The 17,815-nt window shown below is 44.2% G+C and overlaps 1 protein-coding gene across 5 annotated transcripts in view; it reads left to right on the top strand.

The window, feature by feature from the left end:
* The window catches only part of Aqp9 (aquaporin 9), a 52,301-nt gene that overhangs the window by 14,435 nt on the left and 20,051 nt on the right, over window positions 1-17,815 (top strand). For all 5 annotated transcript variants that reach the window (XM_028865626.2, XM_028865642.2, XM_037207356.1 and 2 more), the window contains 2 exons: window positions 13,116-13,242; window positions 17,255-17,392. In XM_028865626.2, coding sequence (XP_028721459.1) covers window positions 13,116-13,242; window positions 17,255-17,392 — 265 coding nt within the window. The remainder of the gene's footprint in view (window positions 1-13,115; window positions 13,243-17,254; window positions 17,393-17,815) is intronic.

Here is a 17,815-nt window from a genome sequence, read left to right on the forward strand (position 1 = left end):
AATACATGAGAAATGACAGAAACAGCTGGCTGCATCATCAGTCACCCAAGGTTTCTCTGCAATGTTAGGGCATCCTTCTTTGGCCTACAGGCCTAAAATGTCTGACAGACTATTCTGTGAAGCAAGGTATTCTAAAGGGCCATCCTACCTTGTATTGGCAAAGTTCAGCAGCCACATTCTTTTGTGTCCTGCTTGTCCAATTTGGACAGCATATTGTCAGTAGTCAAGGCAGGGGCAGTTTCTTGCCCAGTGGCTAACTTTTGCCTCTCTCTGCCAAGCAATATCACTTCCTGTCCTGTCTGTACAGGCCTCTAGACCTCTATGGTTAACTAATGGCTAGCTCTACCCTCTGATCTTTAGGCAAGCTTTATTTGTTAGAACACAAACAAAGTATCACCACAATGAAACACATAGATTTATGTAAACATTTGAAATAAACATGTGAGTCCCCTTTATCTGTTCATGCAGTCAATTCTGTTGATAAACAATGTTAGCATCAAATAAGCCCTGCATTCTTGGTACTAATCCCTAATTATACTACAGTTAATATATAATGCTTTATTAAATATTTAGATCATAATTTTTTAAAGATTTATTTTTTGTTTCTTTTATATGTATAAATGTTTTACCTACATGTATGTATGTGTATCATGTTCATTCATGGTATCTGCAGAGACCAAAAGAGGGCATTGAATCCCCTGGAACCAGAGTTACAAATGGTTGTGAGCTGCCACATAGGTGCTGGGATCCGAACCTGGGACCTCTGGAAGAAGAGACAGAACTCTTTACTGCTGAGCCAGCTCTCCAGCCCCCAACATCATAATTTTTATATATTGTCTTTGTCTAGTTTTGTTCTAAGGTTGCATTAGCCTCCTGAAATGGGTTGGAATTATTTCTCTCAGATCTATTTTGTAGAATGCTTAATTTTTTAAAATTTCATTTTATGTCTTTATTTTGTATTTATGTGGTCATGTGCACATGTGGAGGTCAGAGAACCTTTTGTCAGTTTTGCCTCCCACCATGGGGGTCCTGGGGATCCAATTTGGGTTGTCAGACTTGGCAGCAAGCACCTTTACCTGCTGAGCCATCTCACTGGTCCAAGAATACTTTTTTTTTTAAACATTTATTTATTTATTATGTATACAGTGTTCTACCTACATGCATGCTTGCAGGCCAGAAGGGGGCATCAGATCTCATTACGGATGGTTGTGAGCCACCATGTGGTTGCTGGGAATTGAACTCAGGACCTCTGGGAGAACAGCCAGTGCTCTTAACCTCTGAGCCATCTCTCCAGCCCCTCCAAGAATACTTTCTATATGGTGGGAATTATCTAACTCCTTAAAGATTACTTAGTACATACATTGAAGGAAGGAGAGAGGAATAAAAAAAAAAAAAAAAAAAAAAAAAAAAAAAAAAAAAAAAAACAAGGAGAGGGAAGATTTATTTAAGTCATAGGTCCAGTTTAGATTTTTCTGTGCTTGATTCCATTTTGGAAATTGATGTATTTATCTAAGAAATTCAGCCAAGCATACACATGTGCTTCTAGTACTTGGGAGGTGGAGTCAAGAGGATCCAGATTCATGGCCAACCTCAGTTACATGGGTAGCTTGAAGCCAACCTGGGCTACATGCGACATTTCTCAACAAACAGCCCCAATAAATTAAGACAGAAAGGGAAAGATAAAGACACTGTGTTTCATTTGCTGTTTCACACATACTTTTTCAAAATTGCTAATGCTTTCAAAACTAACGTTTTGAAAGCACTAATTTCGAACTGCATCTACATAGCCTTCTCTGGCTCTTGAAGTCTCCACTGAACCTTGTAGCTGTGCCCTCTTCACAGTTTTGAACAAGAGGTTTCTTTGCTTTCCACTCCAGCGGTTTCTGCTTTGATCAGTCTGTCTTCCCACAGCCTCCACCAGCTCTCCTCACCCCAGGTCCACTTCACTTGCCCCCTGCGTGGGCCCTGAGTATTCAGCCTTGTGTTTTTGAGGAGTTTGCAAGTCCACATGACAAAGCTCTTTACGATCTTTAGCTGACCAGCTAGTCCATCTCCTCAGTCTTGTTTCATGTCTCAATTCACTGTCAGTATCATCAGTCCTGGTTTTAAAAAGATAGGACAAGGTTGTCTGTCCTTTGACAACCTTGTACCCGTAAACAATGTATCTTTATCGTATGCATTCCAATTTCCCACCTCTTCCCCGGGACTCCTCCCCTCCACTCCCTACAGGCACCTCCCTTCAAGCCCTCTCCTTTGATTTTGTTGAGAATACTACAGTGCAGACTTACATTTACTTCCACTTTTGGGAAGCCTTCGCAAAGGTGAAATCTTTGTCCTGTCCTTGCTGTTTCCAAACAGGTAGACATGGAACAAATGTTCTTCCACTTTTGCCTGACTGCTCCTTGCTAAGAGATCAACTAGAAACTGCAACTTTTTAATAGGCAATTTGCAGGCATTATCCCAAGTCTCTCTTATTTCTGTTTCAGGTCTGTTAGCAGCCTTTAGCCCTTATAAATCTGTATTTCTTTGGTAGATAATATGAGAATTAAAAAAAAATTAATTCTAAGATTTTTCTATCACATGATTGAGGGGAAATATCCATGGTTTGTCTTCAATGTAAATTATTTCCTATTTTTGCCAATTGTGGTGAATTATTACCTTTGTCACCTTGCCGTTCTTGTGGTCTGGTTTTGGAAATTGTGTGACTTTCTCCATCTCGTTTGTTTGTTTGTTTGTTTGTTTTGGGTCAGGTTTTCTCTAGACTAGCTGGCCTCAAACTCACAAAGATCCACCTGCCTCTGTCTCCCAAGTGTTGGGATTAAAGGTGGGTCCCACCATGCCTGGCCTTCTCCACCTTTCCTGATTGTCTCTTAGCCATTGTTTTCTATGTCTCACCACTCTTCCCTTCATCCCTGGGCTGCATGTGTTTATCTCACATCTACTTGGCAATTCACTAATTCCCTATCGCACTGTGTCTAAACCAGTTGGTCAACACCAGCCACTGAATTTCTGGTTTTCGTATTGTATTTTTATACCTTTCTCTTCCCCAGTGCTTATTTCTTTTATAACTGTGTCCTACTAAAGCCCAGTACATTTATAACATTTTAGGTCTCTGCCATCCTCTCGAGATTTTGGGAGCTAGTCATTCTGATTGTTTTATCTGTTGACCTTCGTCCATGGAGGAGCTCTTATATGTGTTTGGGGGGATGGGGATCATAAATGTGTATTGTAAATGGCATAGGGAATTTTTTTTCTCTGTGGGAATTCCACAGGCCCACACTGTGGACTGCTTCCTCTGAAGCAGATTATCACGAGCTGAGGCTAGGGCTCAGTCAGAGAGTTCCTGCTTAGCAGGCAGGACTCCTGGGTCCACTCTATTCCTAGCACCTCATAAATTGGGCATGGTGGTGTACACCGGTAATTCGAGCACTGTGGAGGTGTGGAGGTAGCGGGGATCAGAAGTCCAAGGTCGACCTTGGCTATCCAGTGAGTTCAAGGCCAGCCTGGGCTGCCTGAAACTCTGTCTCAAAAATAATTTCTTTAAAAATATATCAAATATGACTGTGAGGTAGACAAAATCAAAATGGAAAGTGGATGGATGAAAGGACCTGCTGCAGAACACTGTCCCCTAAAGAACAGCTCTTTGTTTCTTCTCCTCTCTCAGGATGGGATGGGTCCATGGATACAAAGCCACCTCTTGTCCTGTCAAGTCCTTAGCAGTCAGCACCTGCTCTGGTCCGTTTTCCCTTGCCAGCTGCTGACTTGAGGGCCAGAGTTGCCTGGGAAGTTCACAGTTTCGGAGAGCTTAGGAAGAAAAGTCTGCTGGGGGCCATGGGTCCAGAAGCTGCAGCCCCCAGAGCTCTGGAGTCAGCCAACAGAACACTGCTTTTGATCCCTGTGTTTTCACTTGGACTCAAAAAACTTCCTATTTTTATTGACTCTACTTTCCAGAAGTGGGTTTGGCTGGTTTTTCTTTAGAGACCGGGTTCATTGCATCATGATCCCATCACTTGTGAAGAAAGGAGAAGCCAGGGATAAGCAGAGATATGGCTCCTCCTTACCCTGCATCTTGTGATGAAGATGCAGGGTTTTTGTTTTTTTTGTTTTTGTTTTTCGGGACAGGGTTTCTCTGTGTAGCTTTGGTGCCTGTCCTGGATCTCACTCTGTTGCCCAGGCTGGCCTCGAACTCACAGAGATTTGCCTGCCTCTGTGTCCTGAGTGCTGGGATTAAAGGCGTGCGCCACCACCGCGTAGCAAAGATGCAGCTTGTATAAAGACACGGTTTTTCTTTTTTAAAGGTATATTTTAGATTGTGTGTGTGTGTGTGTGTGTGTGTGTGTGTGTGTGTAGGATGAGATGACAACTCATTTCTCTCCTTCTGTCACGTGGGTCCCTGGAACTGAACTCAGATCATCACCAGGCTTGGCAGCAAGTCCCTTCACCTGCTAAGCTATCTCACTGGCCCCAAAGAAAACATTATAAGTTAATATGGAGAATAAAATTTGGAGTGTGGCAAAGAAAAGAGGCGAATTTCTTATATTTATACTTTGAAACTCTTTGTCTGCCCCCTGTGCATTCTCTGACCACTTTTCTCCCCCATGAAAGAGCTGACCCAGTGAAATGTGGTTCTTCAAATGTTATAGAAAATTGCTCAAGAAACACTACGAAGAACAGTCGTCTATGCATGCTGGTCTTTCCAGATGTGAGAGTGGGAGCTAAACCAACTCAAGGAGGAATTGTCCAAAGCCTCCAGGTTCACTATAAAGAGGAAAAGAGAATATACTTTCCAGGCTGGCTGGACCACAGACTCTCCCTTGTTTGAGGAGCATCTCACGGGTCTGGTGATTTGAACCTAGGAGGCCCATCAGCCTCCAAGCTCCTTTGTTTTGGAGGATCTTCCAGGTTGAGAGTTCCCGAGGAGGTTGTGGTTGACACTGTAAGGTGCTGTGCACGCAGGGAGAACTGTTCTCACCAGCCAGCATCCTTATCTTACACAGCACAGGGAACCATGCTCATCTCAACACAACACATGGGCCTTTACAAACTAACGCCTAATTAGTTTATTATTCTGGCCTCTGGAATCAGGATCAAGTTCTCATCCGGCTGAGCATCTGGGAGGAGTAGAGGGATGTAGATGCTGGCTGTGGGTCAGAATAGGAGTATTCTGTTCTTCAGCCCAGTCGAGATGATGGAGTTTTAGTCATCTCTCCTTTCTGGGGCCTGAGTTAGTTGGTGAAAGTCTTTTCTACTTTGAGGGCACTGGGGCTGGCCCATTTGCCTGCCCATCTGACTCCAGGTTGAAGATTCCTGTCCCTTTACAAGCCTGCCTTACTGTGGGTACTTTCCAAATGTGGCCCATTCTCTCAGGATACAAGCTTTTGAACCAGAATGTCCACATGAAAGTCTTAGTTCTTTCTGACTATTTTTGTTACGGCTGAGAAAGTTTTCGTTTCGCAATTGGAAAACGTACTGTCTAGAAAGCCGAGTGTAAACACATATCGCATCTTTAGAAAGAGAATCCAGAGAAGCAGTAGGGCTGGGAAAGCACTCAGGGCAGGGACCCAGAGGGCCTGGCTCTGCCTCTGACCCTCACACACCAGCTTTTGTTTTCCATTGTTTACCTATTTACATTTTTATTTTATTTTTTAACTATGTGGAGAGAGAGAGAAAGGGAGAGAGAGAGAAAGAGAGAGAGAATGTGTGTGTGTGTGTGTGTGAATCTGTGCACATTAATGCAGGTTCCCTGAGAGACCAGAAGAGGGCATCAGATTTCCAGAAGCCAAAGTCACAGGTGGTTGGTTGTGAGCTATCTGACATGGGTGCTGGGAATCGAACCCTGGTCTTCTGCAAGAACAGTCCGTGCTCTGTTCAGCTCTCTCTCCAGCCATGGACTTTCTTTTTAAATGAGAGGAAGTCATGACCTTGTCTGACTCACAGCGTAAGGTTCAAGACTGTTCCTCTTTCACCCATCCAGTAAAAAGTAGGAAGAAGTCAAACCTGATCAAGGTGCTCCCTCTTCTTGTGAACCTGCAGAGTGCTCCTAGCCTGTCTTAGCTTTGGTCTCCCTATTTATAAAATGGTGACAGCGAAAGGATCCAACACACAGTTACAAGGAAGACCAAGGAGCAAATGTATGGTCCTTAGCTCACAAAAAGCTCACATAATTTGCTTTTAGTCATGGCATTTGATCACAGCAATGAAAAGTAAGTAATACAGATATTAATCCTGAATAGCTCCCCCAAATGCTGGCCAGTGCCATGGCTTCTGACGTAGCTGGTACTGTAGTGTTGTTGGTGTATGTGCAGATCAGAGGACAGCCTCAGGTGTGTCCTCACCTTTCACTTTGTTTAAGGCACATCTATCTCTCTGTTCCTCTCTTTGGTATGTACCAGACTAGCTGATCCTCAAGCTTCAAGGGATTTTCTTGTCTTTACTTCCCATCTGGAGACAGAAGCCCTGAACACAGGGCTCAGCTTTCTGTGGTTTCTGGGGATCAGAACTCAGGCCCTCACACTTGCGTGGCAAGGGCTTTAAACACAGAGCCATCTCCCCAGCCCTGGGACATCTTGACACTTTTAAAAAGTGATAAATATGTGAGACCCTTGAGAAGAGTGAAAACATTCACAAAACCATGCAGGCTGAGTTTTCCCTCTTTCTTTTTATTGCCCTCAGCAATTCATAAAAATCACTTCATCATTTTAGGTTCCACGTTGCATCCAGTAAAGGGTGTGTCACAAGGTTGTGACTCAGTTTGTAACTTTCAGAACTTCCAAATATTTCTTAGAAATCACATCTCTTTTCCTAATCCTCTTACCCAAACTTACTTTCCCCTTTTTCTACACTCATGAGTACAAGAAAAAAGTTTTATTCTTTTTTTGCTTGGGCTTCAATATCTTAATCTTTCACCAAGCATTGTTTTAGTGTGAATAGTAGAGGAATAAGCTGTGCTGGCAGACATTGAAGCATTATGGTCTTTTGGGGAGGGCGTTGAGACATTGTCTCATGTAGGCTAGAACTTGAGAGGTAAATGAGAACTTGACAGGTAAATGAGAACCTCCTCCAATTCTGATCTTCCTACTTCTGCCCCCCAAGTGCTGCGATTACATGTGGGCAGCACCCTGCCTTTATGTGGTGCTGAAGACTGTGTGTAGTACTTCGTGCACACTGAGTCATCCCTCTACCAACTGGGCTCTGTATCCAGGTGGCCAATTGTCTTGAAGGAATGCCACAAGGTAATGTGACCTGTAAAGACTGCAGCATTTAGAAATGTCTCAAAGGGCCAATGGGAGGAGCTCAATGTGTGTGTTGTGGGGGGTGGGGGAGGGGGCATGCTTGAACGCTTGAACGCTTGAAGCAAGCAGAGTTTTAATTAAGAATGAAGAATAGACTAGGTTTGGAGGAGCAAGTGAAGAGAAAGGCCCCCTGTGAGCAGGCATGTAGAGACTGGAGTGGCGGCTATCAGTTCAAAGGGCTCAAAGTGGCTGCCATGCAGTGCTGTAGATCTGTGATGGGCAGAAGGGAGCTGGGCTCCACAGAACAAGGTAATGCAGAGCCTGGATGTGTAGTGGTACTTCTTGGGCAGCAGAGAGACTTTCATCTGTACATCTGTACATGTACATCTGTAGCATGGCAGCTCGCTCCATCACTGGATGGTAAGAAGTTGGAGGTGGGGCTCTGGCCAGAGGCTGTAGACAGAAGGTTAAGCAAGGCATAGGGACATCTTATGGATGTTCAAGGAGGGAAGAAGGAAGGCCAGATGGTTCCAGAGCGTTTGGCTTAGTGGCTAGTAATAGAGGGGCATGCCTCACCTTCCAATTAGCCACCTGTTCTACCCTTCTGAATGTTTCCTGTCTTTCCTATTGAAACTTTCTCCTGTCCTCATAGCCATAAAATCTACTAATGAAGACAGAACTTATTCTGCTCTTATAACTTTCCTACCCAGAGCAATAGCATGCACACACACACACACACATACACACACACACACACACACACACACACACACACACACACACACACACAACTCACTCACTGTAAAATGACCAGTCTTTGGAAAGTCATTGAAAACAAGCAAAACCACTTGAAGTTTTGCAGTCCCGTTCCCCCCCCCCCCCACATTTGATTGTGATTGGCACAGCAACTGTTCCTCCTGCCTGTCCTAAGCGTAGCCTCTCCCTGCTGGGTATTGCCAGGAAGTGCGCTCATGGTTACGGCTACATTCATGGATCCAATCATTTGAATCCACCGACTCTTAGCTTTCCTTTTGCGTTTACACTTAAAACAACAATATCCTGCGTTTCCATTTATGACCGCCCTTTGCTGTTTAAATAGAGCTTTCATTAGTGTTATCTCATTTGAACCTTTATTGAAAAATCCCATGAAGCAAGCCTGAGCTAAGGCTTTTGTTATGTTCATTTACACAATCATGAAGAGTGCTTTCTTACCCAGCAGAAAAAGCAACACTCTGATTATTTGACATGAATATATTGGAAACTGTTACAGAGACCAGGAAATTTAACACATGGATCTTTTCTTTCTCTGTGTATGTATGTGTAGTGTAGGAATAATGCCTATAGCAGATCCCCCTGTCTGCTGTAAGTTCAGAATTATCAAATTAGTATAGACTGCAAGGGACATGGGATAGGAATTAAGAACATAGACTCTGGGGCTATGTGATGCTCACTTTTTAAACCCAACCAGCATGCTATGCAGAAGCCAAGACACCATGCAGTAGACACTTGTAAGCACTCTGGTCTGCACTCCAGAAAGACTCAGTGGGTAGCCAATACCACTCACAAGGCAGACATGAATGCAGGAACAATTCATATCTTCAGACAATTTCAGTGGAGCAAAAATGAAATGTCCTGCCAAACCCTGCCTGAATCTAGGATTCATACCCAAAAGAAACATAATCTTAAATTTGAGGTGGTTCTGTGGAGGTGGAACTCAGCACTCATATGATCTTCTGACCTTCCAGTCTGTTAACAGGGACTGAGTCCAGTAGGAGTTGGTGTTATTTGTAGAAAGGCAGTTGAGTAGGTTGAACTGATGAGAGAGCGCCTGGTAAAGATAGTTCAGGAATATAAGTAAAAGGTGAAAGAGAGTTTGGGGGCAAAGGACACAATGAGGAGCAGATCCATGGCTTTGTCATGCCTCCCATCTCCTGCATGGCTGGGGGACTTGTCCAGCTCCCCTGGAGAAGGAGCTAGGTTGAGTACATGCTAGGTCTTGTCAAGAAAGTGAAAGACAAAATATTGTGTGTTTCTTCTCAGGAACTTAATCCACCTATCGTCTGTCTGTCTGTCTATTTATCTTCATTCATCATCCTTCTTCCTACCTATGACCTTAAAGCAGAGGGACATTGTCTGTGGGGAAGAGGAGACAGTTGGTGGCAAAGTACAATGATATATTATGAAACTGTAATAATGAAACCCACTGTTTGGTATGCTAACTAAAATTTTGAATTAGAAAATTTAAAATTTACTTTCATGTGTATGTGTGTGTGTGTGTGTGTGTGTGTGTGTGTGTGTGTGTGTGTGTGCTTGCCTATATATGTACCATGTGCATGTTGGTAGTCAGGGAGATGAGAAGAGGGTGGTAGATCCTCTGGGATTGGAGTTATAGGTGTTGTGAACTTGCCCAATTCAGGTGCTGGGAACTGAACACAGATCTCCTGCAAGAGCAGCAAGTGTTCTTCACCATTGAGCCATCTTTCTAGCCTCTTAGGTTTTATCTCTTGTTTGTTTTGGTTTTTAAAGAATGAGGAAGTGACCTTGTGGATCTATGAGATCTGCAGAGAAGTGTTGGAAACAGAACATTAACATTGGCATATGCTTGGATGTTGGTGTGGAAAGAAACCTTAAATATTGTTTTCTAGGTACTGTAGGGTTCAAGGAAATGCTGAAGGAGACCCCAGACTCAAATAGTATGTAAGAGCGAAGAGTGTTTATTTACTATACCTGTACAAAATGGTGATAACCCTGAGAGTAGCCTGTAGGCTCTTTTTAAGATCAGCTAAAGGGAGTTTCAGGGACACTGAGGTCATCTCAAATGTAACTGGTTAAACAAGCATCAGTTACATTAGTATACTTTTAATTGGCTGAGGTTTTATCTTTGGGTATATTTGCACAAGCTTGGGCAAGTCCAGAAGTGACCCAGAAGCAGGGCTGTAGGACTTGTCCTTGAGATATCATGCGGCTGGCTTCAGGCCTTGTTCGTGTTCTCTCTCTTGGCCTTGATGTAGTTTGTTGATAAATGACCCTTTGCTGGGAGAGACACCTGTTTGCCCCTCTCAGACAACTGAAACCTAAATTCAGTTGTAAAAGTGGGAGAGTTTAATTCCTTCAGCACAGAAACTAAGACCAACACAGAACTGATTATCAATTGCACACAGTATAATTGAATGTTAGAGAATTGAATCTTGGGTTAGGTTTGGCGTGAAGAATCCAAATAGGTAATGTAATCCAATAGGGTTTCCTCATAGAAAAAAAAAAAAAAAAACAAGGTAAATACAAGCAACAGCTCCTTTCTGGGCGTGAGAAGAAGAAAGATGTTGTTCTTACAAGTCAGACAACCTACACCACCACACAGGACCATGCTCTTATTTTTGGAGGTTAAAATAACACACTGAGTATATACCGTACTCTTCATTGTTTTTCCGGCTACATGGAGACATACACCTTTAATCTCAATACTAACCATAGAAGATCTGGAGGTCTGTGTAGATGGGCAGTGACGAGGAGTTCATGTGGTTGGGTTTAACAACCAATGAGAAGGCAGAACAGAAAGTCTATATAAAGACAGATACACAGGAAGTAGCACTCTTGCGGAGAGGTAGGACAGCAGTGGCAGTGAAGGGCAAGAAAGGGTTTCTTAGCTCTTAACTACTGCTCTGACCTCTTGGGCTTTTAACTCTGAATTTGGCTCTGTGTTTCTTATTTAATAAGATTGTTCATCTATATCTGGTGCCCAATGTGGGGCTCGAACCCATGACCCTGAGATTAAGAGTCTCAAGCTCTACCGACTGATCAAAATGTAATCACAATGTGCTCTTTTACATTTTAGATCACCCTGGCTCCATTTTATAGCCTACTGGCTATTTTCATCCTAGAGTCCCTATCCTCAAGACTGTCAGAATTAAACCTCCATTCCTGGCTTTATTTTTCCTTTGTAATCTGAAGCCAGTTAAATGCTGAGGTTAACTTCTGAACTAAGCAAGTAGCACTGAGTCACATTCTCAGAAAGTAGGGTTGGATATTACTGTCATCTAAGATGAGCTACTCTAAACCGCCAGGGCAGAGATGGCCGCTAACTCTCCAAACAAGAGTCTTCCCCTGGTCATGACTCTGCTGCAGAACTCCTAGTGTGGGGGCAGAGGGAACAGAAAAGCTTGAACTGACTTGTCCCCAGGGAGGCCTCTGACCTGCCTGATTTCACTCTGATAAACAGCTCCCTTTCTATCTATCCTAGATGCTGAAATCACCTTGGGGGCAGGAGGTGTATGGGGTGGGTATAAATCACACTGTAGGCTGGGGGGGGGAGGAAAGTTGAGCCATTAGGGGCTCATATGACCCTCATTAGAGCCACCACCCAGAAGATTGCAGCACAGATCTGTATGTAGCATTGCAGGGATTTTGTTTGTTTGTTTGTGTGTGTGTGTGTGGTGTATGTGCATGTATGTACAAGCATATGCACGTGTGTGCAGGTGTACACTCCTGTATATGTCGATGAGGACACCAGAGGAGGACACGTGTCTAGCATCTGCTCTATTCCTTTCTACCTTACTCTTATCATTCCCGCTAAGCTGGCTAGCAAGCTCTTAGGTCTGCTTGTCTCTGCTCCTCAACACTGGGGTTTTTAGCATGGCTGCTGGGACTTTGAATTCAGGTCTTCCTGCTTTCTCACAAGCACTCTCACCACTGAGCCATCTGCCCAGCCTCAGCATTGTGTCTTGTTAGGTATTTTTGTTGTAGCCGTGTAGATGAACAATCTTATTAAATAAGAAACACAGAGCCAAATTCAGAGTTAAAAGCCAAGAGGTCAGAGCAGTAGTTAAGAGCTAGAAAACCCTTTCTTACCCTTCACTGCCGCTGCTGTCCTACCTCTCCATAAGAGCGCTACTTCCTGTGTATCTGTCTTTATATAGACTTTCTGTTCTGCCTTCTCATTGTTTGTTAAACCCAGCCACTTGACCTCCTCGTCACTGCCCATCTACACAGACCTCCAGATCTTCTATGGTTGGTATTGAGATTAAAGGCGTGTATCTCCATGCAGGTGGTATCCTTGAACACACAGAGATCTGCCTGTCATGTGATTGGGATTAAGGGCGTGTGCTTCCACTGCCAGACTTCTGCTATGGCTTGCTATTAGCTCTGACCCCCAGGCAACTTTATTTATTAACATACAAATAAAATCATATTTCAGTACAAATAAAGTATCACCATATACTACTTAATGTAGAGTATGGCACCAAGACTGTGGATAAAGTCAAAGGCTTTAATGTGGCGTGTATATCAAGGACTTCCCTCCAGAAGCCAGGCTCTTCTACATCTCCTAAGTCTAGCAATTTGCAAATAAAATAGGTAGGTATATCCTTGAACTGGGGACAGTGGGACATCCAAAGGTCACCTGTGTATCGCCTGTCTTCTGCCTTTGGGGAGGTGGTAAGCTGAAATCACTCTTTCTAATATACAAATAAATGTCTAATATACAAATTATATTTCTCCACGGGGCCTCCCAGGACAACCCTATAGAGGTTACATAGAATCAATTCATCACCATCAAGAAGATATTTGAGGACAATTTTTACACTTCCAACTTGGAATCTTTCATTTTTCCATCCCTTTGAGAAGAGGAATTTAGACCATAGTGTGAACTTACATGATTTATAAGTTGTAGGCAAGATGTTCACATTGCACACCCGTAGTAAGATTCATCTGCAACTTAGATGTAACCATGGAGACAGCCAAAGCATTATAATTTGAATTGTTTGATATCTAAGGAAGCTGAATTCATGACTTCACTTAAAACATACACACCATGAATGCATATTGCATTAGACAGTGGTCATCCCCACTTCCGTTATTTTTATGAGTTGTTTTGTCTTTTCTTTCTAGGTCCTTGGATGTGGCTCTGTTGCCCAAGCGGTTCTCAGTCGAGGACATCTTGGTGGAATTGTCACTATCAATGTTGGATTTGCCATGGCAGTTGTGATGGCTATTTACGTCACTGGAGGTGTCTCTGGTACGCAGTAGAAGTCATTATTACAACTATTAAGTCAACAGTCCCAATGTGCTAGCAGGGTTGGCTGCTTTACACACATTATTTATTATGTCTCTACAATCCTGCAAGAGTAGGTATTGATATCTTTTTATGGATGAAAAAATTTAAATACCAACAAATGGTAAGTGGCTTATGTAAAAGCAACATTGAACAAGGACCGGATGGGGTTAGCACTCATACCTGAGCCCTCCCTGGCTGCTGTAGTGTGTCTTCTGGTAACCAGTACTTCTTACTTTATGAATCTCATGCTTGGAAGCATTTCCCAGAGAAGGTTGTAGATAGCCCAGCGAAGGCCACACCAGCAGAGGCAAGTCCCTGGATCTTTATCAGCTACAACCAGAGAAGCTAGGTCTTATGCAATGTCAACGCCATCTTTACGACAGAAGTGCCTGAGCTAGGAAACGTTAACCTAGTTCCTCCTTGGTGGCTAGGCTGATGATGGCCATTTACAGGGCTCTGCAAAGCAAAACGATAGGATGCTATTGAATGCCGTGAGGAAACTTAGGAAGAGACCCAGGGCAGGGCTAGGTATTCTGAGTCATGGAGCTACTGTTATGAACTGTCATGTAACAACCTGATATGCAGGATATCTGTATGGGATCCCTGTGAAAGGGTCCTTAAACCCTGAAAGGTCTTGACTCACAGGTTTGAGAACCACCAGTTCAGAGTATTTTGCCTTCATGATCTCCTGAGCTGAACATTGTCAAGCCATTGTATGGTACTAATTCCCCTCTGATTCTCTTAGTGTAACTGACCCTTGTCCCGGCCACTGTGGGTCATGAATCTTTGCATTCATTGTTATATTCAGGGACTTGGGGACTCACTGTAGGGGGAAAGGGTTGGAAGGAGCAGCAGGAAGGATAAAAGGTTGCAGAAAGATGGCCAAGAGCTGTCCCCTCTGGCCTGGGTACTGAGTCTAAGTTCTTGGGAGTGAGAATCAGAAATGATGAGAGGTTGCATTCAGCCTAGGCTCTGACCGAGTTGTTTATGGGAGGCTGTGAGAGCACCCAACCCCGACTGGTGAGTTACAGTGTTGAGCTGGAGTGGGAGCACCTATCATGTCTCTGTTTGGAACTAGCACAGTTCAGGCACTGAGGACTGAGGACTTGGAAATGTGCAGGGACAGCGCATGTGCTCTCCATGACAGCTACACAGCCCACGGCATCAATCTTGGCATCAGTGGCCACAGGAATAAGAGAAGACAATTGTGTGGGAGGTGTCTCTAGCAAGGTGGCTCTGCCTAACGTGGTTTGTAGCCTCATGGGAAGCCCTTCTTGAGGACTCCAAGAACAACCTGTACCTGCTAGACGTGAATATAAATGTTATCCCATTTTGTAGCCACAGACTGGTGAAGTCAGTGGCCTTTCACTTTTAAATATAAAGAATCAATTTGCTATAAAGAAAGGAGTTTTGGCATCCTGCTCCACTGTGAATATGCCATTCAACCAATCAGAGCTTATTGTTACACACACCTAATTATTATACACACATAATTATGTAATACGCTATTCAAAGCATGTAGGCTGCCTGGTGGTAACTATTTTTTAAAGTTACATTTGTGTGTGTGTGTGTGTGTGTGTGTGTGTGTGTGTACATGTGGAGGCCATAAATTCTCTCCTCTTACCGTATGGGTCTTGGGGATTGCGTTCAGGTTGTTAGGTTTGGTGGCAAGTGCCTTTGCCTTACCCTCTTAGGCATCTCAGTGGATCCTGTTGGTAACTGTTTTTGATGTAGCATTTTGTAAATGAATTAACTGAAAAAGCAGAAAAGCCTTGCTCAGTGACAGGAGAATTGTAAGGTACCTAATCACAGAATTGTGCGAGGGTGGTAGGGAGTTTCCTAGAACAGAATCTTTGAAGGGTTCACTTGGCTCACCCAAGACCCACGTCTTGGGCCTGTTGGGCTCCAGCTGTTCCCTGAGGGGGTTCTTTATGTGAATAATACGGTCATCAAAGCAACCTTCGAAGAGCTGATAGGTGAGGGCAGGACTCTCTGACCCTGGTGCCCATGTTCTTTCCATTACACTGCTCTGGCCTTGGCCTTGCCGTGAGCCATGCAGGTCCGTACGGAGGAAGTTCTACAGCCCTCTGGACTCCAGCCATTGCTCCCCCTCCCTTTCTGAACCCTCTGTCACCCCTTAGCCCCTTCTCCTCATTCATTTTCAAAGTTTCCTTCCAGGTCGACCCTCTCTGACTCCCAGGAACTGTCCCCAGACTTCCATTGTGTACATCGTCTAAACAAAGCCCCTTGATTCTTTCATCAGCTTTCTCATCTAAAATGCCTACAAAGTGGCTGATATCGCATGAGATCCAAAGCTAATTAGGCTTCCAGGGTGCTTGCCAGAGACTGCAAAATGTAAACCTACCTGCCACAGGTTTTAATCTTAGAAGGGAGCTTGTTCTAGAAGCCTCACTCCATAATGCCCTCCTGAGGGCTGGTTTTGATCAGAGGTGACTTTTTATGGCCCCTTTGTCCTTTCACAGTGAGGGCCTCCAGGCTGTCTGTCTTAGATCTAGATTCTGCCCTGTTAGAGGGGATTAGCCCTGGTTTTGTTTGTTTGTTTTTTGTTTGTTTGTTTTTTAATTGTATCTAGTACCTTCCCTCATCTGTTGTGCACAAAGACCCCTCTTCTCTAGGCTCAGACCCTCCTCCCCTCTAAAGTCTATAAATGTAATTTGTTCTGTGGGCTGCTGTTGGGTGCTCTGTCCCTGCATCCCTGGCCAGGCCTGTGTTAAGTGAAGGACTCTTCATGCAGCCATGAGGAGAAGAGGAACAGGTGCAGTCTGGCTCCAGGAATTTCCCATCAGTCCATGTCAGTCCAAATTCATGTTTCCAACATTCCTACGAATCTGGCTTTGGGAGCCCATAAAAGCAAGGCCCCACAGCTGAAACACTCAAAAGGATCTGGGAGATCACCCACACTTTGACATACTGGAATGTTCTAGCTCATAGTCACTGGAGTTGAATGTCAGGGGCGGCTACCTTAGTGGGTGAGCAGCCAAAAGCCCACTGTCAGCCTTGGACAGGAGACTTGGGAAAAGCATGGCTCCCTTCATGGTGGCTGGACTTCTAGAATTAGGCTTGCCCATGGTTCTGATGAGGGCCAGGCTTCAGGATTATCCTCATCCTCATAATCACCATTGCCATCAGGATTGCTTGTCGTCTCTCTTGTTCACATCTAACCTTAATGTCCACCTTCCAGTGTGCTCCTTTTGAGAATGAACTTGATCCCCCTTCCATGCGAAATGCCCGGCCACCGTGCAAGCTCAGATGTGTGTATGTGTGCACATATTTTGTTTTCAAGGCAGATACATCGTGCTTTGAGATATAGTTTTAATTATGTGTATTTGTGGGGGTGGGGAAGCGTGTGCAGGTGCATGCAGAGTCCAGAGGAGGGCATCGGATCTGCTAGAGCTGGAGTCACAGATGGTTTTGAGCTACCTGGTGTGGGTGCTGGGAACCAAACTTGAGTCCTAACCAGGTTGAGTTGGGTTGAGGGAGTTGTTGCCACATTTCTGTGTGAGATAACACATTGTTTACGCAGAGGGACCTAGAAGATTCCATCGGACATGGCAATCACCTCCAATAAAAGCACAGAGCGTCCACCAGGACAGCATTCCTTCCCAGTGTGAAGAATAGCTTTACAGCCTGTGGGCATGTGCTGAAGAAGTGTTAGCTATGGACATAAGCCTCAGCTGCCTTAAATATATATTCACAGTAATAATTTTCATCAATCCACTTGTGGTACTCCTTAAGTGGTGGCTAAAATTCTCCCTTAAAGATTGATCTCCTTACCCACACCAGGTTTGTAGTGTCTGGGTCCCTTTTCATACAGGGAAATATTCTAAACTGTGTTTAATTGTGCCGTGGGTTATTAGATTTCCCCCTGCCAACACTCCTCTGTGTTTCTAGTTCCCTCTCCCCAGCCCTGCCCTCTGACCTCTAACCCCTGACAGTCTCCTCTTCCTCACAGGAGGCCACATCAACCCAGCTGTGTCTTTTGCAATGTGCGTCTTTGGAAGGATGGAATGGTTCAAGTTACCGTTTTATGTGGGAGCCCAGTTTTTAGGAGCCTTTGTGGGGGCCGCAGCTGTCTTTGGTGTTTACTATGGTGAGTATTGACCTGGAGTCCAAAGATTTGGAGGGCTAGAGGGGCATCCTATGGAAGCTTAAATTTCATGGTAGGAAGCGGTGAGACTGAGCCAGAACAGGAAGCACGTGACAATGAGGCCCATGTTATAAACTGGGCCAATTTATAAAGCCTTTTAATGACACCTATGAATTGTTTTTTTTTAGTCTAAAGATGTTTATCTGTGTGGGGGTTTGGGGTTTTTGTTGTTGTTTGTTTGTTTTTTGTTTTTGCCTGTATACGTGTCTGGGCACCACCTGTGTGTCTGATTATCACAGAGGCCAGAAGAGGGTATCAGATTCTATGGAAGTGGAGTTATAGAGCACAGTGAGACACCATGTGGGTTCTGGGACTCAAACTCGGGTCCTCTCTGGAAGAGCAGCTAGAGTTCTTAACTGATGAGCC

This window comes from Peromyscus leucopus, chromosome 7 (genome assembly GCF_004664715.2).
Source record: "Peromyscus leucopus breed LL Stock chromosome 7, UCI_PerLeu_2.1, whole genome shotgun sequence".
NCBI classification, from domain to species: domain Eukaryota; kingdom Metazoa; phylum Chordata; class Mammalia; order Rodentia; family Cricetidae; genus Peromyscus; species Peromyscus leucopus.